This window comes from Crocodylus siamensis, chromosome 4 (genome assembly GCF_052110815.1).
Source record: "Crocodylus siamensis isolate JL-2025a chromosome 4, ASM5211081v1, whole genome shotgun sequence".
Classification (NCBI taxonomy): Eukaryota; Metazoa; Chordata; order Crocodylia; family Crocodylidae; genus Crocodylus; species Crocodylus siamensis.
In genome coordinates, this window is record NC_143398.1 from 95,710,186 (window position 1) to 95,734,832 (window position 24,647).

At 50.0% G+C, this 24,647-nt stretch overlaps 1 protein-coding gene across 4 annotated transcripts in view; it reads right to left on the reverse strand.

Annotated features, from left to right (window-relative positions):
* Window positions 1-490: 490 nt before the first annotated feature.
* The window catches only part of MGAT3 (beta-1,4-mannosyl-glycoprotein 4-beta-N-acetylglucosaminyltransferase), a 34,909-nt gene continuing 10,752 nt past the window's right edge, over window positions 491-24,647 (reverse strand). For 2 of the 4 annotated variants that reach the window (XM_090042997.1, XM_090042995.1), the window contains one exon: window positions 491-5,874. In XM_090042997.1, the coding sequence (XP_089899123.1) occupies window positions 4,368-5,873 (1,506 nt within the window). In that variant the 5' untranslated portion in view covers window position 5,874 and the 3' untranslated portion in view covers window positions 491-4,367. Of the gene's footprint in view, window positions 5,875-8,892; window positions 9,045-22,942; window positions 23,101-24,647 lie in introns of those variants that run through there. The other 2 variants (XM_090042996.1, XM_090042998.1) reach the window with 2 other exon arrangements.

The window sequence follows — 24,647 nt, forward strand, 5'->3', positions numbered from 1 at the left end:
ACACATAGAAAGCATGTCAGATGTACTCCACAGCAGTTTATGTAAGGAGCTGCAAGGGCGGATTGAGAGGTCTTGTCTCACTGTGCCTGTTGATGTTTACAAGTCTCAAGCAATCCTGGGAAAGTACCCTTGTTTAAAAGGACACTACAATACAGAGTACTGCATACTTGGAAGCAATCCTGGCTCATGATTGACTGAAGACAGTCATGTGGTGATGAGCAGCTTGTGTACACGCGCACCTGGCTGGCCTCAGCATGGCCATTACATCAAACTTGGCAGAAAAGCCTATGAGCAACCTTTTATGGCTGAGCTGGCAGGATCAGTCTCCTGCAGGACACTAGAAGAATATTGTACTTCTGCATTCAGATATTTTGATGATAGACCCAAGGCTTTCCATGTGGGGAAGGTCAAAGGTGTGCCAAAGCCAGAGGCAACAACTCCTCCACTACTTTACCCAGTGCTTGGAAATAAAAGGTCCCACAGACATGTGTCAGTTTTCCTCCATACTTAGTAAATCTTTTATTATTAGTAACTCCTCCTTTAAAGCATCCCTTTAAGGGTGAAATGAAATCCAACCATTTACAGAGAAAATGATTTCAGAATGTACATTTGATTTATCCTTACAAAAATTATTTATTATTACCAGCGTTTTATAAATTACAGAGTTGAAAGGAGCTTTGTTTGGTTTCTTTTTGGCAAGTCCACGCATTCCTTTTCCAAAAGGAGGGTGCGCTGGGCAATGCTGAAGGAACATGTCGGCACTGAGGGATGTGCCAGCAGATCGCTTCCTGGAGGACAAAGCAAGATCACTCCCTCAAGGACGAGGACGGACAGTGGTTTGCATTTGCAGCTCAGGGTTTCCTTTCTGTAGCCATCACTTGCAGTCTGGATAGTCTCTGCGGAAGCGTATTGCATTATCATCTACTCCCTCTCTTCTCCATGGTGGAATTATATCATGCCGCCAATTTAAACTCCTATGTTTTCACAGTAATGGCAAGCTCCTGTAACTTCTCAGAGAAATTACAGGCCTTTCTGAACAAAAAGATTGAGGAATGGAGGGGGGAAGGAGTGTGTGGGGGGGAGAGAAATCCTTATGTCTCCCAGCCCTTTCCTTTCCTGCCACCAATTTTGAGGTTGGTGAAGCCCACTTTCTCTTCCCCACTCCTCTCCCAACCAGTGTTTGCTAACAGGACCAGGAATGATCAGCTCCAGGGCCCTCACAGTGCAGATCTGTTCTGTAACAGCCACAGAAGTCACAGAAGAATAGGGGTAAGAAGGGGACATCAAGGGCAGGTGGTTCCAGAGGGAGAGAAGCAGCTACTACCATCCCATGAGGATATCCTGGCTGAGGTATCGGGGGCTTGGATACTTCAATACCAGCTCTGCTCTGAGCTCCACCTATACCTGCTACACTAAATGAATGAGTCAGAGCCTCTGTATTTGCCCACCAGAGAAGGAGAAACTATTATTCTCCAAGTGCTTCCATGAAGTGATAGGCATAGCAGTGAACACCTCCCGCACCCCCCACCCCCACCCCCAGCAATGTAAAGCAAAATACTGGAGACAATAGCAGTGGAGCAGAGAACTGGAACCTTTCTCCCTCCATACCAAACGCAGAGCTTTGAGCAGTCCCCTCCTTTGTATCTGGCACCTGTCAGGATACCATTTCAGTATTTGTATTTAAGCATCCCCAGGGATTAACACCAGTGACAGGGGCAGGGAGGACCTTCCCCTATATTCCTTCCAGTATGAGGGACTTGCCTGATCCAAAAATACTAATATCCATGTTCCCACCCTTGTTTATAAATAACCTGGAAAGACCCCATCCCTCTTTAGGAGTAATAGGTGGGAGAGTTCATGCCTCAAAAACCATGAAGGAGGGGAGAGCATACTAAGGCAAACAGAAAGAGGAGCGAGACTTGCCCCACCCATAGTTCAGTGCTGCCCTAACACATTTTGAGGGTGAAAGGGTATCTAGACATAACTGCAGCAGAGTTGGCAGAAAAAAAAAGGTTGCAGGGGAAGAAGAATTATTCTTTATTGTTATCTGTTTGCCACCAGTCTTCCTGGGGAAGCAGATCATCCATGAGGGCAGAGAGCCAGTAGCTTATCAGATCTTTGCTGTGTCAAATAATATATAATCCAGCTCTGGTTAAAGCAGACCTCTCTTCCTCATAAACCTACAAACAACTGGAAAACCTGCATTTTTAGCCTGCTCCTTGTCCAAGCTTACTCTGCCCCTGGTGTCTCTTCTGCACGGACAGACCATCACAGTCTTCTGACGAAAGCACACATGCAAGCAAGGGGCAATAAAACAGTAAAATGTTTAGCTCAGAGGAGATCTGTTTCACTAAGCACAATAAACATGGGATAGTCACACAAACCAAACAACCCAGATGGGTTTGGCTTTACCCTAAACAATTAGAAGCTTTACCCTAAACAATTAGAAGGTATTCATGTGAAAAGCAGAAGAAAACGGATTTCTCCTGCTAAATTCCTTTCTCCACTCCAAAGTTCCTTCTTGGAACAGGGCCCTATCATTCCCTTCATTCTCCCATTCCCTTATCTGTCACAAAAACAGGAGGCTCATGCCATACCTGACCCCTGATGTACTCCACAAACATGGGAGCATTTTGCTGAGACAGAGGAGGGGGTGGACATTGCCTCAAAAAAACAAACCAGACTTGGAAGCAAGGAGGCCATGATGTGAATATTCCCAACAATGGGAGGTGGAAGTGTGTAACAAGGATAGAGAGCTTAGCTCATGGGCTTCTATTTGTTTGGCTCCTAAATCTAATCTCACATATTCCTTTGTGCACAACTCTGCCTAGACAGTCCTGGCAACGTCTGGATTGTACACCTCCCCGACAGCTTGCACCCCTGCTGCAGCAGCACAGTGCTGCAGGAGTAGCCTGCTAGTAGGCTTTTCCTAGCAAGCTTCCCCAGATGGTCCTCCTATCTTGGGAGCAACCAGACAGGTGCCAGGCTGGGATGTATTTCACATCTTGTTCTTTCCTGCTGCTAGGCTGGATTCAGGGGGAGGAGAAGGGGATTGCCCTTTCCCTTTCTATTTACTCCACAGAGACAAGGAATGAACAGTGTGTATATTTTATTGTGACATTGTGGAGGAAGGGTCCCTCCTGTGGACATTCCCTTTGCAGCAGCTTGGCTTTCAGGGCTTCCCTAAGGCATGCCTACCCTTACCCGCACATCCTGAGCTGGTTCTGAACAGGTCCCTTTAAGGAGCACTGGCGCACAGAGCTCACAGCTTCCCGGCCTCCCACTACACCCAGCAGGCTTGTAGAGGGTTCCCTGAACATCCTTAAAACCTAAGTAAAAAGCACAACTTCCGGATTCTACCATGCTCCCACCACTATGGACACTTGTACACACACACGTACATACACACACACTCACTCCTCCACCTGATACTGGTGACAAACCAACCCACAAATACCTGTACCTGTGCATATTAACATTAACACTCATGCACATGCTAGTCCATACATTCACCAGTACATGACCTCCCTAGTGAAGTCCCCTGCAGCTCATTCCAACCTGGATGAGCGGCAGGGACAACACACTCGATTTTCTGCCGGCTGAGCAAATGCAGGCAGTGTGGTGGCAAGGGAAGAGTTCTACCTTATGCCTCACTTCCTCTATATGTCAGCTCTGAGCGTGGCAGCACATTAGACAGAGAACTGATCCCAGGAGAGATGTACTGGTATTAGGTTAGTGGGAGGAGGTTGCATTCTGGGAGGAGGGGCACTCTGGAGGAGGCTGCATTCTGGGAGGAGGGACACTCTGGAGGCGAAGTGGCTACCCTCACCCAAAAACCATTGGATTGCAGAGGTAAACAGAGAGACAATAGATGCATACAAAGACGCTTCTGCACACTCACCCATGCACAAACTCAGAGCAGCACATACGAGACACTCAGACACACCTCTGCTGGCACCTGCCTGTTCACTGACAAGTCCAGGCTCCTGTGTGTGTGTACCCCTGATCCATAGGGAGAGGTGAGGGCAGCTGTGTGTTCTCCCTCCTTCTAATCCCTTCCCTGTAGGAGGATCTGCTGCTTGGATGAGATGACTCTCCTCTCTCTCAGCAGTCAAAGTGGAGAGAATGTGCCAGTTTTTTGTTTTGTTTTTGCCTGCTCCCAGGGCAGGTTACCACTTCCTCTCCTTCCCTCATGAACTTGACTGGAAATAACGCCCCCACCCCCAGCTCCACTCCAGAGGCAGAGACTGGAGAGAAATGATACACCCCAGCTGAAAACAAAACCAGGAAAAAAAAAACCAAAAGAGGAAATACCCTACTCTTTCCCTTTGCTGTGTTGTTCATTTCCCATGCAAGCCCCACGCCCCTCACCCAGCCACCTCTGCCCTCCGGTAGGGATTCTCCAGGAGATAGCGGAACCGCTCATAGTGTTTTAGCAGGTACTTTGGGGCATACATCTGTTCCTTAGGGTCAGCAGGGGGGTACTCCTGGGTGGTGCCATCAAACCACCCCCCAGTCCGGATCAGCTCCCGGATATAGTTGAGGTCCCGCTTGTCCTCATAATCACCCCAGCGGGGGAAGTCCCCGTTCTGGGCTGACACCAGTTTGAAGTAGATGCCCTCTGGTGTGAAACACCAGGAACAGTGCCAGCCAGCAAAATGGAGAGGGCTGCCCAGTGACCACTGCACCAGGATGTGTCCCGTGCTGTTCTCATACTGCCGGAAGCCAGGCATGGTATAGTACTCCCGGCGGCGCAGACGGATCCCATCAGAAGCATAGACGGCCTGCAGCATCCCCACTGTGCATCCAGAGACCACCTCCAAGGTGCCTGGCTGCTTCCAGAAGAAGCCATAGAGGGACTTGCGCATGTGGAAGGCAAAGGGTTCTGTCCAGCCATCATACAGCTTGAGAAAGAGCACGCCATCGCGGGCTGGGATCTCGTCCGCATCATCAATGATGAAGACGTCATCTGGGCGCAGGTTTCGGAGGCGGGAGATGCCATCCCGGGTCAGGAAGGTGCGCAGGTAGTCATCGGCAATCCAGCCATCCTGGCGCCCACCGAGGGGGAAGTGGTCCAGGAAGACATACAGCACCTTGTGGCGGATGTAGTCAAAGGAGCCATTGAGCAGCATCTCACGGAACTTGAGTGGACGTGGCTCGCCATATGCCGTGAAGTTAGACTCGCAGACCACAAAGGTGTCTACCACATCGCCCAATTCATGGAAGCGGACATCCAGGAGGTCAAACTCATGGTTGACATTGATGGCATTGATGACCCGCCGGGGTGTCTCCCGCGGTGCAAGCCTATCCTTGGTGGGCAGGTTTGAGTACTGGACCACAGTGGGCACCCCACAGCTTGGACCATGCCAGCCAGGCAAGCACACGCATTCCACCCACTTGCGCCGCTTCGTCCCACTGGCGCTCAGTGGCTTGCGGGCTGGCCGCCCCGACGCAGCACTGTCTGATCTCTCCTCTGGCCGGACCACTGGTGGCTTTTCCAACATCTTGGTGCCTGGTTTGAAGCAGACACCACCAGCTTTGGTACGGACAAAATACTCTGCTGTGTCTTCTGGCAGAACAAACTCAGCTCTGTGTAGCTCCTCACTGGCTCTGCTGGGAGACAGGGGTTGGAGCAAGGGTGAGTGGGAGTAAAGCGGTGTGCGGAGGAACTCGGGTCCCCCCGGCTCAGGACTGACTTGCGGCGTGACCGGTGCATTGTTCCAGAAGAAGCTGGAGACAAGGTTGGGACTAAGTGAAGCCAGTTCCCGGGGGAAGGTGACATAAGAGAGGGCCTTGAGGAAGTGCAGGAAGGAAATGAGGCAGAGACCAGCCATGCAGAGAGTCAAAAAGAGCTTGTGGCGTCTCATCTTCATCCTAAGGAAAAGCCAGAGTGAGAAAGCATGTTAAACTACTACTTGGCTACAAATTTACCTGGGCTTTTCGGGTAAAGAGATGGTGGCAGTGGTGGGGTAGAAAGATCCCAGGGGAAAACAAAAGAGAGAGGTCCAAACTCATCCAGCCTGAATCTTTCCCTCAAATCTTGAGAAAGCTAAATCCAAAACCAGTCCCTCCCTCTCCCAGGTTGTGCTCAACAGGCTGAACGCCTTTGGCAACTCCACCAAATCTGACCTCTCCAAGCCCGAGCGCTTCTCAGCACACCACGGGTGTCAGGGCAGGGGAAGGAAACACGCAGCTCTGGCCCAGAGGCCTCCACACCCAGCAGGCTGGATACGAGCAGGAGACTGAGGGGAGGAGAGGACAAAACGCAGAGAGATCGCTCCTATGGCGTCACATCCTAAGGTCAAGGAGATGCTAGAAAAGCAAGACAGAGGGAGGGATTTGGAGTAGAACAGGGTTGGGCAATTATTTCGGCTGGAGAGCTGCTTCATGAGATTTAGTGAGTGGCTGTGGGCCGCAAGGGCAGTCCCGCCTCTTGCCAGGTATCCCGCCCCCTGGCCGCCATCTTGGGACCAGAAGTCCTGCCCTGAACCCCTGACCTTTGCCACCAGAAGTCCCTCCCCTTGCCTCCAGGAGTACTCCTTTCCCTGGGGGTGGGGGTGCCTTCTTGGAACTAGGAAACCCCCCCAAGACATATGCTAAAAATCAAACATCTACTATAACATATTTTATTTCAAAAAAATTTTTGTTCTGATTTACATGCGTTTGCGTACAGTATATAGAAGTGATTATGTAGTAGCTCAAAATAAAGTCTTACTCTTGTATACTGTGTGTGGGGGAGTTAGTGAGGGTGGGTGGGTGCGTGGTTTGTGAAGGAGTGTGGCGGTGTGTGGGGGACAGTGTTTGCCCACAACCCCCGCTGCTGGTAGCAGTGACAACACCACCAAGCGGCAGGCTCAGGGGACACTCATGGCCTGCACCGGTGGTGCCACACAGCTCTGGCCACTTCTGGGAGCCGCACGTGGTGGCAAGGAGTGGAGCAGGCCGGCCAGCCTCCATCACGCAGAGCTCCCTGCACCTCACATGCAGCTCCCAGGACTCAGCCAGAGCCGCGTGTCCGGATAGGGTAGTCCCATGAGATGGAGCCACCGGCCTGGCCCCGCTCCCTGCCGCCACATGCAGATCCTAGGACTCTGCTGGAAAGCAGGGAGTGGGGCCAAGCCAGCCTGGCTCCATTTCCTGGGGCTCCCTGCCACTTCTGATGGAGTGCCAGGAGCTGCACGTGGCGGCAGCGAGCGGCAAGGCTGCTAGTTCCATTGCATGGTGGGGGAGGTGGCACACAAGTCCCAGGAGCTGCACATGAACTGCGGGGAGCCCTGTGCGATGGAACCAGGCCGACCCGGGCCCCTGCCACCTCACTAGGTGCAGGCCCTGGACTCTGTGCTCCCACCTAGTTTCAGCTTCTCCCCACCCTCCCAATGCTTCCCTACCTGCTGCCTGGAGCGCACGAGGAGGAACTGAGCAGTTTCTCTGCAAGTGGCAGCAGCAGCCCTGCTCAGAAGCTGTTTTGTCCAGGGCCCTACCTCGCACAAGGGTGAAAGTGCAGTGTGCTGCCCTGGTGGCAGTGGGTGGGACTCGGGTCTCATGCAAGTGCACCAGGGGCAAGCACAGGCTGGGTGTGGCACGCAATGAATTGGTGGGCACCTGCCCATGGGCCAGATGAAATCACCTGACGGCCTGGATCTGGCCCACAAGCCGTATTTTACCTGCCCCTGGGATAGAAGGCTGATGTGGAAGAGAGGACATGACTGGAGGGAGGTATATAGCAGAGACAGTCCTAAACAGCTCTGGTGATTAGCCATTGGGAGACCGAACTACTGTTCTGCCCCTTTCTCTTCTGACTCTTATGTGCCAGGGCTCAGCAGCAAAGTTCCCTCTAAGTTGCGCAGCCGCACACAGCTAAAACCGTGGCCACGCACAGCCTTTTCAAGGCCGCGCACCAGGAGAGGCTGGGGCAGGAGCCTAGAGCAGGCACTGCTGGCTCTGGGGAAGTGCTCCGCTCCCTCGCATCAGGGCCAGGGACTGGAGTACTTCCCCGGAGCTGGCAGAGCCCACACCAGCCTCCATCCCTGCCTTACCTCACCTCAGGGAGGAGCCGCTGCCTGCCCCAGAGAGGCTCCGCGGCACTGCTCCGCTTGCCTGCATGGCCTCGGGGAGCGAGGAGGCACATGGCGTCACAGCCTGATGTGGGGGAGTGGAGCACTTCCCCGGAGCTGGCGGAGCCCGGGGCCAGGCTCTGGCCCCTGCCCCTAGCCCCCAGCTCCACCCCTTGGCCTCTGGCCCCTACCCCCAACCCCAGCCACCGGCTCCAGCCCCTGGCCCCCAGCTCCATCCTCCAGCCCCAGCCCCCTTCCGTAAGTGTCCCACATCAAACCAAGGCAGCGCGCTCGTGGACCGCTGCTCCTTAGAGGGAACATTGTTTAGCAGGCTGTGGCTGGATACGGCAGCTTTAGAACAAACATTCCCAGTTAGAGCCATTATGCCAAGGAGATGGGTCCAAGGGAAAGACCCAAAAACAGAATCAGAATCAGAAGTGCTCTCCCCCTCATTAGTGATACATTGTCCATTCCATTTACCCAAATTCCAGTTGCCCCATCAAAGGGGGAGAGGAAAGTCACTGCAGGGTGGAAAAGTGAAACAACCAAAGTCTAAGCAGAATATGAGCTCCCACCCTGCCCAACCCTCCAGAAAGGAAAAGATGTTTATCAGGTGTGGATGGTGTATCAGCAGGTCTGGGGCAGCATAAGGGACAAGCACAGACCACATCCCTCTCTACAGCAGGTGACTTTTCATGAAGGCATGATGAACACCAAAGCTGGGGAGAGGAGAAAGATAGGACAAAGATCCCCTTCACCTTTGAAATTTTGCTCCCTGGGGAGACCAAGCAAAGCCACCTATCAAAGCTTCAGCCTCATATAAAACACACCAAGTCACCTGCTCACAGTAGTAGGTCATCCGGATCAGGTTTCCCTGCTTCAGCATTTACAGTGGCTTTGAACAGAGACTCCAGTTCCAAATCTTGTAAGGGGCGAAAGGTTGGTGCACAGCAGACAGCGCTTATCCCTCTGCTACTATCCAGAACAGCTCTAGGGAAACAAAGCCAAGGGTGGAAGGTGGTGCTGTTACAGGAAGCAGCACTGGTGGTAGACTATGGAATGCATTTCCACAAGAGATAAATCATGACTTATGGAACATGCCATATTCAAGACTAAATCCAAAACCATTTGTGATCCATCTTTCCTATAGCAGCTCTTGACCAACATGGGCGAGGAGCAGGAAGGGGATGGAGAAGGAGAAATAATCCATCTTTTGAGTTATGCTTGAAGGAAGTGAAGGGAAAAGTGTTAATTTCTTAACTTACACAAAGACATAGATGCTCTGAGGATGAGAGTCACAAATGTACCTAAGCATACCGAAAATCAAACAGAGAGAAGAAGGAAGAGCAGGAATTGTCGTAATTTCCAACTGTCTGCATTAGCTTCTGCATCAGAGCTATATCACAAATGCATGTGGATTCTCTGCAGTCTCTTGGAGCATACAGCCATCTCAACAGTTTTCTGAGGATAACTTCCAAGCTCTGGATCCAGGCAAACTGTATGGTGTTTCCAAGGCCGCTCTCTCTAAAGCCTCATTCCCAACTCTACATCAGCAATCTTCACCACTGAACCTGCTGCACTCCTGGAATAGTTGCACCTCCCACACAAATTGTGACTGGCACTAGGTTTGCCCGCTGACTCAGAACTCACAAGGCAGCTCTGAACTTTTACCCAGCTGTCCTGCATCTGATAGGCTCAACCACTGGGTAGATTTCTTTTGGGCAGCTGAGGTGGGCAGACACCTCTAAGTCACTGGGAAAAACAAGGATTAAGCAAAGACTAAAACTTAGCTGTGCTGCTCTTCTACCACAATTCACAAAGTGGAAGGGAACAGCCTGAAGCAGTCAAGAGTTCCAAAGACTGTGAGGAAAGGCGGGGTCTAGTCCAAGATATTAATGTGTGACTGAAGGCAGCTGAAAACCTCATAACGGGGAATTCCAGAGACCTTTGAGACAGAAGGGTTTATAGCTGGCACCAGCACAATTATGAACATAGCAAGCTCTGATGGGGGAGGGAGAATCTGCAGGACTAGGAACACTTTACAGCAGTTGTTTGCAACCCTTTTTTCATCTGAAGACCCCTCTAGAAACTTCAAATGGAGGTGTGGACCCCTCTGAATGGTAAGTGTGGGTAGTCACATTCTTTTGATTGATCATATCTTTTGCAGACCCCTTGGACATAGTCTGCAGATGCCCAGGGATCTGCAGACCACAGGTTGAACACCACTGCTTTAGAGGAATACCCAGGTATGTCAGAAATGTAAAGCAGCATTCATTCAATGGCACTATGTTGATTCTCACCAGCTGAGAACTTGGTACCAATGCCTCCATTAGAACTATTTCTGAAAAACTGTTGACTTTTACCAGCAAGTGGCTTGCAATATGTGATTTGTTTCTTAAAGCTTCTGATGTTTGGCAAAATATCAGCTTTTATTAAAAAAGAAAAAGGAAGTTTTCAGCCCTCAGGTCTGGGGAGAAATGCTGGACAGCAGGAACCCTGAAGGCTCAGACACCACAAGACAAACCCCATAAATGATTATTTTCTGAAGTAGGGTTGGAAGGTTGTTGCCAGGATAGTCCAGGGAGTATATTAATACAGTTGGTTCAATAAAATGTTTTCACTAAAAAAATCTTTGGCTCTCCTGGCCTTTTTTTTTTTTCAAGATTTTGTGACACTGAGCAGCCCACCTTGTGATATTCGACAGTGTGTGGGGTTGGCAACTCTGTTCTTGGCTTAGGCTGGTGAGAGAGGAGAATCTGGCCAATGGCATTTCAGGCTCTGTGTTTAATTACATGGGGACTGAAAAATTCACCTCTTCTGGCCGTGAGACTATGTCTACTGCTACCAAACATCCCATTTAAGCTGCCTGTAAAGCTCAGCTATTCCCCAAAGCCACAGATCCTCTTGGTCAGAGGACCCTCCCACTGCTGACTGAATGAACACTGCAGCTCTGCCCCCCTCCCACTAAACAAATCAATGCTCCCCTCCTCCTCCCTCCACCCCCACTGAAATCACATTGCACCAGCAAGTAAATACTGGGAATCCCCACCTTTCCTGCCAGAAAAGCCATCTGTACTTGCCTGCCACGCACAGCTCCTTGGCTGGAGGAGGGTGAGACAACATCCTCCCTCCCTCCTAGGAATGGAAGGGCAAGATAAGGACCAAAGCAACCCAGAAGCATCCTGAATACCAGCATTGTGCCTGCCACTGCAGCTGACCATGGCAGGCTGCAGGAAGCAACACCCATTCTCTGTTGGAGTGGTGGTGGGGTGGCGGCTGGCCCTATCCCCACACAGATCCCTGTCAGGGAGTTTGGGTTCTCCTAGGCCTTTGGCCCCAGAAGGCAACATCCCCTCACAGCCAGCCTTACCTGCATCCTGCTCCCCTCTCTCCTTGCAAAGGGCCAGGGCTGTCTGTTAGGAAAACAGTTCCACATCAATAACATTTGGAAAGCTATTGTTTTGGGGGGAGGGAGGGGGAGCTGTTTTGTTTTTTAAAGACATAATGGAGAAGTTGATGGGACCTGACCAAGAAACTCCCTTACTGGTCTGTTTGCATGGCGATTTGTAATCACATCTTGATAGGATGATGGGTCCCCCACAGCTCTGCCACTGCATACAGGCTTAGTGATACCCTTCCCTTTCCCTTTCCCCAGGGGAACCCTGGCTCAGTGATTCTCAACTAGGGTGCTGTGTAATGTTAGCACTGCCAGGTATGCAAATGTGATTCCCCAAGATAAACCCAGAATTTTCATATAGGCATCCACAGTGTTTTTATAAACAGCCTGTCCTGTTATAACCTCATGAGTTATTTACAATGGAAGAATTGTCCTATTATTTTTCTGTAGTCAAAATAAGGTGAAAATTAAGAGCCAGCATTTTCTGACTGGCCTCAAGTCTAAAAAAGGTTGAGAGCCACCACCCTGGCCACTTTGCAGGTTGATCTGTTTCTTGCTGGGATTGTAGGAGCTGCCTGCACTAGCTGGAGTCTGGGCTTCCTGTGCCAGGAAGTCCCTTTCCAATGGTTTGGTTCCCATGAGATGGCCAATGGGGCATGGGAGAGGGCTATTCAGAGCCTTTCCCCTGTAAGTTGCCAGTGCAACTCTGGATCTAGGTTTGGGAAAAAAGATTGATCAGGGAAGTTAAGCAGCCTCTCACTTCTAAAGCGCCTGTACTGGTCTGAGCCCTGATCAGCAGTGGCCAATGACAAGGAGAAACAAACAGGCAGATTAGGGAGTAGTTTTCCATAATTAGGTGTCCTTGTGCTTCCTCTGAGGCATTGCCTCCCAGGCATTATCCAAGGCAAGACCCAGACTCAAAGAAGCGGCAAGCCCAGTTGCTGCTGGGTGGTCTGTGAGATGCTGATTTCAGTTCAGTTGCTTGTGGATTAGTACACAGCTGACCTCCTGCTGGTAGGTCCAGTACTGAACAAGTCAAGGAGGCGGACCTCTCTCCTCACCCCAAATAGCTCTGTACGTCACAAAAAAATTCCCAGGGAAATTCTTAACCCTTAACATTAACAGATTGCTTCACATTTTTGTCTGATAGAACATTATTGACATATTTGGACCCACAGCTACAGACTGTAAAGAATGTCTTCCTCATCGCCTTTGTATAACAGACTACCTGCAAGGCCTTGCAAGAGCACAACAGCTCCCTGCAGCTCTGCAAAGCTCAGCCAAAAGCATTTCAATTTTCACCTGCAACACCCTGCTATGCCAGCCCAATCTCCCAGGTCACTCTCTCAGCACACAGACTATCTGCAGCTCTGCTATCACGGCATTAACCTGCAGTACTCTGTTGTTCCAGTCCTGCCATTTACCCGAGACAGAATTTGCAGCGATCACTTGCCTTTTGTCAGGTAGCTGGAGCAAAACTCCTTTCCTGCAACATCATAAAAGAGGCAAACTAAGGAGAAAGGGTGTGGGGCGGGGGAAGCCCCATTCTGAAAGCACCTCCTCCCTTGAAACACCTCCATTTTCACACAGCAGATATTTCTCTGGCAGAGAGCAGAGAGGTCCTCTCAGACTTCGTATGGTCTAAAACTCAATAACCAATTAGTTGTGTTCACATCCATTTCCTCATATCGGTGCTATGGGCGTAGAGGTGCCCCCACATTACAGCTGACTGGGCACTAAGGTGTAGCAGGTGAAGAAGGCCCCTTCTCTCCTCCCCTTTTCTATTCAAAGTCCATTTTGCAGGGTAGAAATTTGAAAAGGAGGCACCTCATCGACAGAGGAGAGAGTTCAGGTTGCAGCAGACTCCATCCGTTCCCTCATAAAACAGCATATCAGTTAGCAAGAATGCAGAAAACACTGAGTAGGCAAGGCTGCCTTTTCCACTAGCAACTTGGAATAGAGGCAGGAGGGCTGGGGCGCAGTGTAGACAACCCAGAAGTTTACTTGAAATGTAGTGGATGAAACCAGGTAGAAAGGTTAGATTTGCTCTGCAAACTGAAGGAGAGGAAAGGAAGGAGAAGAGCAGAGAAATGGCTAAGAGTAACACTTTTTGGGGATTCTCCAGTTGCCTCAGTGACTCACAGTCCTCTCCTTCCATCCCCAGAGGGGTTTCTATAAGGATTCTCACTGAAACGTCCTTGAATGAGACCCCACAAGTTACAGCCTGGACTTACACCCTCCTGAGTGGTAAGAAAAAACTAGCCATCAAGAGCAACGTGCATCCAACATATGCGCAAGCACCTGCAGCACTTTATTGTGCCCTGGTAAATATAAATGGACCGGCTGGATTTATACCTTCCTGGATTTGCATCCTGGATTTCAAGGAACCAGAGAGAAAAAATATGCAGGGCAAAAGGCTGACAAATCATTAGCACTGGTGTTCTGCTCTGGAGGCTATGGGCACAAGAGCACTGAATGTACAATCCAGTGTACAACACCTCTCATTTGGGACACTGACAGCCCTAGTACACTTGCCCTTCACCTGAACATTAAGAAATAATACAGAAGCACAAAACTTAGGCTAAGGCTCAGTGACTTCACTCAGAATCGATTCCACAGGGCAGGGCAGAAACCCAGTTGCAGAGGTTTTATTGCCTGCTTCCTCCTTGGAGGCTAAACCCAGAGCCCAAGTAGGCAAGTAGAACAGATTCTTCTCTTTTCACATACTGCATCCAGCGACTGCTTATCTCAGAGAGATGAGCTGATATGAACACATCATCTTCATGGCACAGCTCTTCCACTAGCTCCCAGTCTCTTTCTATGTTTCTAGTCTTGGCCTTGATCTTTAAGGCCCATTGGCGGAGTCCAGACTGAGCCACATCTCCCATCATGACCCAGCCTTACTACTCAGGAACGATGTAACCCTTAACAGCCACAACAAGAACACCTTGGATAATGTTGCTTTGGTAGAGCTAGGAGTTAGAATCATAGGAAATGAGGGTTGGCAGGGACCTCAGGATGTCTTCTAGTCCAACCCCCTTCTCACAGCAGGACCAGCCCTAACTAGATCATCCCAGCCAAGGCTTTGTCTATCCGGGTCTTAAAAACCTCTAAGGATGGAGAGTCCACCACCTCTCTGGGTAACCTGTTCCACTATTTTACTGCCCTCCTAGTGAGAAAATTGTTCCCAATATCTAACCTAAACCTTCCTTGCTGCAACTTGAGACAGTTGCTCCTTGTTCTGTCATCTGCCACTACTGAGAACAGTCTAGCTCCATCTTCTTTTGAACCCCTTCAAATATTTGAAGGCTGCTATTAAATCCTCTCTGTCTTCCCTTCTCCAGACTAAATAAACTTAGTCCCCTCAGCCTCTCCTCACAATTCATGTGCCCCAGCCCCCTAACCATTTTCACTGCCCTCCACTGGACTCTCTCCAATTTGTCCACATCTTTTTGTAGTGGGGGGTGGGGGAAAACTGAACACAGTACTCCAGATGTGGCCTCAGCAGAGCTAAATAGAGGGGAATAATTACTTCCCTTACCTGATGGCAACACTCCTACTAATGCAGCCCAGTATGCCGTTAGCCTTCTTGGCAATAAGGGCACACTGTTGGCTCATATTCAGCTTATTGTCCACTGTAATCCCCAAGTCTTTCTTCTGCTGCCCAGCCAGTCAGCCCCCAACCTGCGTGGGATTGTTCTGTCCTAAGTGCAGGATTTTGCACTTGCTCTTGTTGAACCCCATGAGATTTCCTTTGGCCTGATCCTCCAATTTGTCTAGGTCACACTGAATCCTAGCCCTACCCTCCAGCATATCTACTACAACCCCCAGCTTGGTGTCATCTGCAAACTTGCTGAGGGTGTGCTCTGTGCCATCTTCCAAGTCGTTGATGAAGATATTGAACAAAACAAGCCCCAGGACTGACTCCTGGGCTGCATCTGGCCCACAGGCTGAGTTGCAAAAGCTTTGGCTCCAGAGTAATCTTGCAGGGGCCATCTGGTGCATGACCAGCTTCAGAGTTCATTACAAAATCTTTCCCTTTGATACAGCATTCTTCATGTTGTGCTGGTTATACTAAGAACAGCAATATGACAATTCTCCCTGAACAGATATTCTCCTAAACCAGGGGCTAGAGAAGAGCAGAAAAACCCACAGAAGTCCATTAGAGCAGGGATGTTGAATTTGAATGAGCTGGCAGATCTGATCTGGACCACAGGGGCTTCTCATGGGTTAGGTGATCCATGTCAAGATGGTGGCTCACAGGGCTTCTTGCTGTGGCTGCCAAAGCCACTGTGTTGGTGCAGTCAATATGTGGGGATTAACACTGCTACCAGTTAATGCCCCAATATCAATATGCACAAAATAGGGATAACGCCCACCCCCCAAAAAAACCACCCCCAAACCCCAGACATTTTGTGGCGGGTAAGGACAAGGGTCATGTTAACCCCTTGTATGCTGAACAAGCTAGCACAACATCTCTGGGATCTCCAGCAGAGGTCCCACCAGCTAGATCTGGAGAGGTGTTGTCCAGCCACAGAGAAGCCTTGTAGGCTGGATGACCCACCTCTGTGGGCTGCATTTGGCTCATAGGCTACATTTAACAGCCCAGCAATAGAGGCCCTTACCATGTAAATTTAGTTTACCTGGGAAGCACTTGAAAACACAGCTGTAGTTTGATTATGGGCACTGCAGAAACCTTCAAGTTAGATTCTAGCAAAACTCAAAAAACTAAGTAAAGGTATTTACTTTATCCTATCTTCCTTTGCTCCGAGGATAAAAAAAAAGAGATTCTCCTTTCTTGTGCAAAAGATGTACAAATCCCACTGACCATAACTACATCTCAGATTTCTTGCCCCCTTGCTGTCAGTCTGAGAGTTTCCTTGACCATTTCCTCCCTTTCCAGATGTGGAAAATCTGAAGTTGATCAACTTTGGGTCTTAATTGGCACAGATAAACATATAAGACAGATCTAGGCAGGGGTACTGTGGGGTAGTGGCTCCGCGATGGCCACTGTCCCCCTACGCTGGGACTGATTCCCGAGGTCAAAGGTCGCTCTCTTGCAGACTGTACGCGTCTAACTCGCCTGCCACGACTTTGATGGTAATCTGGTCCAGTGTTATTGCCCAGCACGTGCCAGTCCAGAAGTGGGACTCCTTGAGTTCGCGGGGTCCCGCGTTGATGAGGGCTCCGCCACCCCTACACCCTCGCCCTTTCCGCCGGGTCGTGGCCGCCGATTTAGGCCGGCCACGTAGTACGGTCTTTCTTTCTCTTCCTCTTTCGGGTTAATCCACAACAAAATGCAAAAGATCAACTCTAACATGATTCCGGCCAGGGGCTCTCCAGAGCTCAGATTCCCACCCTGATCCTCAGCAGTGGTTCCCCGCTCTTGCCCTGTACGCCGTGGGTAGAACCCCTTTTCTCAACTCTAAGTGGGTTCTTCAGCCCTCCCTGGGGCTCCTTGAGACTGCTCAGTCCTTCACTACCATAACTGTGAACTTGCAGGCTGAGCTGCCCCCTTATTAAGGGCTTTACGTTAGATAGGTTTGCCGGGTGCCGATCGCTCCCAACTGCCTTGTTAAGTCTTTCCTCTCACTGGGCTCTCCTCCCGGGTTCATAAACCCCGCAGGGGCTTACCCTTTCTCCAAAAGGTGCGGCCACGGTTCAGGACAGCGTGCATCCGCCCCGATGTGCTCCTGCCAGCGTCCTTGTCCCTGCTGGGCTCTTCCAGTTCTGCCAGGGCTCTGCCTAGCGCCGGCGTCTCCTTTATACCGGTCCCCTCGGTCCGGGGCCCTACTACCTCTGTACACCTGCAAGAGGTATGTTCACGCCCCGTGCTCTGGGTCGGAGAGAAGGGCTGTACTGCGCCTGTGCCGGGGAAAGGAGTTTCGGAGTCCGACGGCTCCTTCTCTCCTTCACAGGCACAGTGCTCCTCTGGTCTCCTCCTACCTCTCCCCAAACAAACAAACAAACAAAACAGCATCACCCAAGTTCCACTGGTTCTAGGGTCCCACAGAAGTTCCTTGTCATCCAGGTGTAAGAAGCCAGGATCCTTGTTCCATTTTCCTGCCACAGAGACCACTGCACTGCCTGCCCTTATTCAGACCTTCTAGCACACACTATGCCAACACCCAGAAGTCCTGCAGAGTCCAGGTGACCAACTGGAACAGATTCTCTTCCCCGACCAACTCCTTGTTTCCTTGTGGCATCTAGTTCCCATAAGGATAGTTGTTGTGCCAGAGGAGGAGGATGTCAAGAGGCAAGTGCAGAGACCCATAGCTTGGTTTCCAACATAAATTATCATAGTCATTGCTTGTTGTTTGAATTCCATAGTGATTAAACTAGATCAAAATGGAGCTTGCTGGTTCATTTATTTTTATGTTCGCATGACAGGTGACATCATGAAGTGAAGTAACAAGGCATGATAAGACACAACACTGAGAAGAGAACAGGGACAGCTGAATAAATGCATCTGAAAGGAGTTCATGTCCCCAAGCAAGCCCTGAGGCAGCCAATAGAGTGTACGTGTGCTGCGTGCAGGAGAACCACCGATGAGCTCCCTGTCAGCCTCAGTGGATTGCAGTAGAGGAATTCATGGACCCAGTTTGTCTTCCTGGGATCTTCAGAGCTGCAGGGCACTCACAGCTCCAGTGGAAGTTCGTGGGAGCTGTGGGTACCCTAGGAATCAAGCTGTATATCTATTAACTCAGGTGCCCCAAATCTGAGTAAGCTATTGAAATGCCTACACACATATAACCTATTCTTAGCTGGGCCTTCAGCTCAGCTAACATTAGATGGTCAGTTCATTTATCATAAAAGCAATGAGTCTCAAGGATGGTTTTCGAAGACAAAAAGGTAGTGGCTTTACAGATCAGTTCAAGGAAGATGTTTTCTGCAGTACCTTGTGCATAGAACACACCAAGACAATGATTCGGGGAGCAGCTGATACGCATGGTGTCCAAGGGAGGTCCTGTCAGCACAATGGAGAGGTTGCTGGGTGACTCAGTAAGAGGCAAGAATGAATAAGGTATTTCAGGGCCGGTATGTCAGGGGCCTTGAAGATGAGGACAAGAAGCTTAAGCTTTATGCAGCAGTTAACGAAGGCAAAGGCAGCAGAACGATTCAGACAGATTGAATAACACAGTGTGAACAACGGGCAAAGAAGAAAATGTTAGAAGCGGCAATTTAAACGGCCTGAGGGGGCTGATGTGGGGGTCAGGGAGGCCAGAGAGAAATAATTAAGAAGGAAAGAGGAGAGGAAAGCTCAGATGCCATGGTGATGGGCTCACTGTGGAAACCTACATAGACAGACAGAAGGAGGATTGTCTCCAGCTATGTCTTTTTGGAAGGACGTTAGTTGCTTTTTCATCCCTGGGATAAAAGACTGGCAAGGAGGGATGGTGGGGGGAGGCAATTAAATTCAAGAGACAATAAAAAAAAAAAAATGAAAAAGACTATAAAGACAGGCCATGAAATAAAAGGCGATAATGGTGGGATTTCAGCAGCCAAGGGGAGGAAGCGCTGTACCTCCAGCCCCACCCCCTGTCCATCACCACACCACTTGAGGTTTGGCACAGTGCTCACTTTCCCACAGTAGCCAATCTATTACTGCCTGGAATAACATTCCCAGCCTCTTCCTTCCCTTCCCCCCTCCAACCCCCCCCATCCTACTTTCAGCCCACAGGGGTCCTGCTTGGCAGCCTGCAGATCCCCCTCTTCTCCTCTGTGAAGGGTTGGTGCTCAGCCAATCCACTACAAAAAGCATTAACCCCTATTCACCAGACTGAAAGAGAGAAACCTGACTCCACATGGAGAGGTTTCTGCTAGGGGTGTCTCTCTCTCCATCTCTCCACCCCTCCATTTCTCTTTCCTTTTCTTTTTCAGACACAAACTCCAGCACTGGGAAAGCTGCCTCCAGAAAGTGTTACTTGAACTTGTGGGGTGGGATTTTTCTTGGAACAAAAACAGAACTTATTTATTTTTCTGTTCTTCCTTTGTTTTCCATTTCCTCTTACAGGACTTAAAGCAAGATTGCAGTAATGTCACCTGGGCCCCACTAGGCGTCAATCTCACTTATTTATTATTTTTGGAAAAAAGAGGTGCAGAATCGGCAGAGCTTCTCCTTGTCTGGTGTTGATATTTCACTTGCTCCTGCCTCAAGGCACAGGCTGGCATGGGTGCTGGAGATGCATTCTGGGATCAAGGCTCCACAGACCCAGGCTTGCTTTGGGCCACCTCTGATGGCCACAGCCTCTGCTCACCCAGGTTTCAGACTGCAGTCCCATAACCACTAGCTATAAGTCCATGGTAATCAGATGTTTGGTGCTTGGTCCATGCAGATTACAGGCAGATGGTACCTTAAAAAGGGATAGTTTAACCTCTTAATGCACTAAACCACAAGGTGTATTTTGACGATTGCCTCCTCCAGACCAACAAAATCCATTTTATTGAAAGACTGGCAGGCCTGGGTCCTGCATAACCTTCTGCCAAGCTGCGCCAGCCCCATCTCTAGATTAAAATGAGGAGAGTGGAATTGATGACTCTGAAGTTACAGCTCCCCAGCTCCCTTTCCCTATAAGCAAGGCCAAGGAATAACTAGCCCTGGTGCTCTTGGAAAGGAGATAAGGCCTCCAGCTGAGCCCCCAGACCACCCCATCACTGGAGAGCGAGGAACTAGCTTAAGGCTTCAAGACTAAGCACTGGAAAATTGCATTTTGTCCCCATCCAGTGGCCCAGCTACAGGCGAAGCCAGAGCAGAAGAGATCTGCACTTCTGCCCATCCAGCACCACAAGCCAGCTAAGTCTTCACTACACTCCTGTTGGGCCTCTTCTGCTTGCTGCTCCCTGAGCCCAGTTCTGGACAGCCCCTTTCCCCTCCAACTAAGAGAATCTCCATGGTGAGTCAATCATGGGCTTTTCCTACGTAAGCTGAAGTCCAAGATTCAGGATTTTTTTACAACAAGTTCTGCTCCAGTGCCGGGGGAGTGGGCGTGAAATAAAAGGCATGGTTAAACCAAGGCACCAGCACATTTCGTGGCCCCACCACTGCCACAAACAAACAAGACAGAGCTCTGAAGTGGAGAGGCTCAGCTCTCCCCACAACCAGACTTTGGTAGCTAGGGTCCTGATGGACTGGGAGCTGTTGGACCTTTACTATCATAGCCTTCCAATGACGTGCCAGGTTCCCCCTCCTCCTCCTCCCCACCCCCTTCAGTTTCCAAACAGTATAAGCACATTAATCTTAAACTCTGGCTGTTTGCAAGGCATTGGCTGCCAAAGTGCTGCTGGAAAGGAAGTGGAGGAAGACGATGACAACATGATGATAATCAAGGACATCCCTAGGGAATGAAGAAAACATTGAAACAAAGGGCCTCTCTCTCTCTCTCCAGGGCAGGCAGGGCAGGAAGGAATGGTGCAGGCTGCCCATGTGTCTCAGTCATGTGTTGGGACAGGGGCGCTTCTGGGGAAAGACTGCTCAGCTTGCACGGCTCATTCTTTGCCTGTCTGTTGAAAGGGCTTGTGACAGCCCCTCCTCCCCCCCAGTTAGTTGATATTTTGATGGGGACATCTGTTGACTGGCAACGTGATGAAAACCTCCTCAACTCAGTTCACACAAGTCATCGATCAACTATGAGGACTTTCAGCCATTACCGGAGAAGAACGCAGTTACACAATCTGTTTCATCATGAACTACCAAGGGCAGAAGCACTTTACCAAGCTAGGACAGACTTTCAAAAGTGGGCTTGAACTAGAAACAAGATGGTAACTCCAGATTCCCCTCATTAGATCCTACATCTTCGCAAGGCAACCTCTCTCCACTACGGGTAAGGTAGGAGTTCAGACTCATGTTCAGCCTATCCCAAGCTTTAGACCATAAACAGAGCTCCAGAAGTTGGTCTTTTTAGTCCTTCTCTAGCCCCCAGGATTCATTCTACCCAGCGGGTGTAAACAGTGATGATACCACTCCTAGATATGCTCTGCTAGAGAAGTCTCTCTGTGCCTCAGCTGCCAGGTGGCAATATAAACACAGACCAAGAGCGAAGCTGTACTACTTCCTCACCACTGAGCGATAATTCCCTCAGCCAGATAGCATCAGAAGCAGCTTTTTACAGGAAGCCAGAAAACTCTATTCCCCAGCACAACTGCACTCTAAATTATTCAGGAGGCTGCTAAATTATGGAAAAGCAATCCCAGCATTCCTCAGGCCAGGCTGCATACAGTTGGGGTCACTCCAAGCTGCCTCTAGATAAGGATTCAGGGCCACCAAAGATGTGCAATGCCAGTAGGTTATCTCAGTGTGCACACACAAACCTGCATGTACACTACTAATGCAGAAGTGACAAGCCTTTTATCATCACGCTGTTTTCCAGCACCACAGGCATAAACAGCTTGGTTGTGTGGGCTGGGGTGTAGATACAGGGGTAGCGAAAGTCAACTGACCCAAGCTGCCATTTGTTCAATGGACACTATACCCAAGGCATGTCTCCTTACAGTAAGGCACCCCTCCATAAACAGTGAATGACCCCCAGGATAGGGGAGTGCCTGTTTTCCATGATAACATACCCCATATCTGGGGGGGGGTTGCACCAAGATTTTGTCCCACCCCTGTATAAGACACATACACCAGGGGGTGGGAGGAGGGAGATACAGCATCATCCCTTCAGAGCTGGGAGCCTCTTTTCTCCACCTGTCATTCCTGCCCTGAAGCAGCTGGAGAGCTATCAGGAGGTCCCCCTATGGGTCAGCATCAGCACAAGAGGATGAAAAAAAGAGGCAAGCAATTGAAATATCAGGGGGTGGGGGACAGATTATGGGGTAAGAAGTCAGGGGAGAGGTGGGGAGGTTGAGCCATGGAGATAGAGCGGCATGCAGAGAGGACATGCACTAAAGACACAATGCCTGTCTTCTTCCTCTGCACCAACCTCCCACCTTATGGACAGGCAGCTATCCAGGGGTGATACTGGTCTAAGGGAGAGAAGGGAAGGGAGGATATGGTTCCTCAAGCACTAGAGTCATAATTAATGGACTATGGACCACAACAAGCATTTTACCTATATTAAATCCTGCTCTGTACACCAGTCCATCAGGTCCTAGGTTGTTTCTTCTATGCAGCACCAAACACATTCAATCACTGCTCATAGGAGGCAGGGCTAGGTGGCCCCTTAAAGACTCACTTGTTCAGTTACAGCTTAACTCTGAACGAGGGAGTTTTTAAGGTGCCACCCTCCCCTGCCTTCTGCATAACTTCCAACTAACACAGCTCTACAAGTAACGTTTATGTTCTGCCTCCTCCAGGAGTCCCACTCTTTCCAGAGCTGGAGCTGCAAGATCTCCAAGATTCCTCCACCCCCAACATACTCCACCTCAGCAAGCCTCCTCCTCACCTGCTGCCCAGCTGTGAGCCTCATTGTACAGGGTAGAATGAGCAGGCACTGCCATCACTCCCCCTGTGGCATCTGCAGAACTAAGAGGAACCCCTGAGGTTGCAGCCTACCTTCTGCTCCAGTCTAGAGACCCATAGACAAGATGGTCCCCCTTTCAGTTTTCTCTCTTAAAGCCTTGTTCATTTTTCTTGCTTTCAGTTCGGCTTCAGCATCTTTAAAGCCAAACCAAGGCATCCTCAGATTCCCAGAAGTTTAGGGCTGGAAGGGACCTTTTGAGATCATCGGGTCCAGCTCCCCTGCTCTGCGAAGAAAAGACTCCTCAAGTCAGTATAGCAAATATCTGTGTTTAGCTCATAAGTTTCACAGTAGCAAGAGGTTTTATGCACTGTACCTAATTTGCATTATTCTCTCAGCCCATCTCCAACTCTCTTGCTGCAGCTTACAAAATTACTACCAGGAAAATAAGAAAAACCCCCAAGATGATACCACAGCCTGAAATACATTAAGGGTTCTGAGTCTACCCCCACAAGCTGTAGCTGAGCCCATCAGAAGTCTGACAAAAAGAACATAGCTGGGGAAGTAAAGATGACAGAACAGACCTGAGGCAAGGTGGGAAAAAGAGCCATCAGTTTGGCAATAAGGAAGAAGTTACTGGCAAACAGCTCAAATTTGATACAGCAACACCCACTCTGTCTTCCTACTCCCGCCAGTGAAAAGGAAGCTCCTGAATTTCTCCTCACTCTGTTCCTGCCCCACGCATCTCCAGCCATATATCTGTGCCTCAGTTTCCCTCTCACTGTAAAAAGAAAAGGAGTAAGCTATTTCTTTTTTGTACAAATCCCCACCCACCCCATCTCCACCCAAATCCTGATTCCTGCAATATAAGCCCCAGGTCTGCTAGGCTGGGGGCGGGGGGGGGGGAAAGAAGCATGCTGCTGATATACCACACATAGCGATGGAAGCTATAAAAGAGCCTAGATAAATGGGGATGGGATCTCCTTAACTCTTGCTAACTGAGCACTCAGGGGTGGGCCCTCACAGACAGAGTCTAAGCCCCCCCCACAACCCCTCCCGCAGCTGCTGCCATCCAGGGTAGGAGTGACTCTCCCACCACAAGAGCCCAGTTCTGTTCACAATCATTTCCTTAGCCTGCCCCAAGTTATGCTTCTCAGTGGGGAGAGGTCAGAGGGAGAGCCACAACCAGGCATCCCTCTACACAACTGAGCAAATGCCTGTGCAAAACTACTTTTGCTTTGCTTCAGGCTTCCAGGGCTTTGCAACCAAGCAAGCACTTGTCAGGCTAAAGGAAGGCTTGAAGGAGAAAAGGGGGTTAGCACTGCAAAATGGAACCAGGGTGAGAGATAAAGTAAAAAATATCAGGTTCCCGCTTTCCCAAGAGCTGAATTCAGAGCTCATTTCAAAGGGAGACAGAAATCCAGTTCTCCCTGTTCACAGACCATGTCCTTACACGAGGATTCGGACCTGCTGCATCTCATCCCCGACCTAAGTCCACCCTGCCAACCCACTTCAGACCTGGCCAGCAGCAACCCACTGTCTTGGGGTACTGCAAAACTACCAGTGTATTCCAGTCCTGGCCTCTGCAAGCTACAGTCCTGGCCTGAAGCACACCTCCGCAGCCCTAGATATGCTCTCAGACAGAGCCATCAACATGACCACAACCTGGAGCTCCTATTCTCATCTAGCTCTTCCACACAGTTCTGAAAGTAGTTCTCTGATCTGAGCTGCAGCCCTAACCTGGTTCAGCATAGAGGGAGAACTCCTTCCGCACCCCTCCTCATACAATTCTTTCGTATC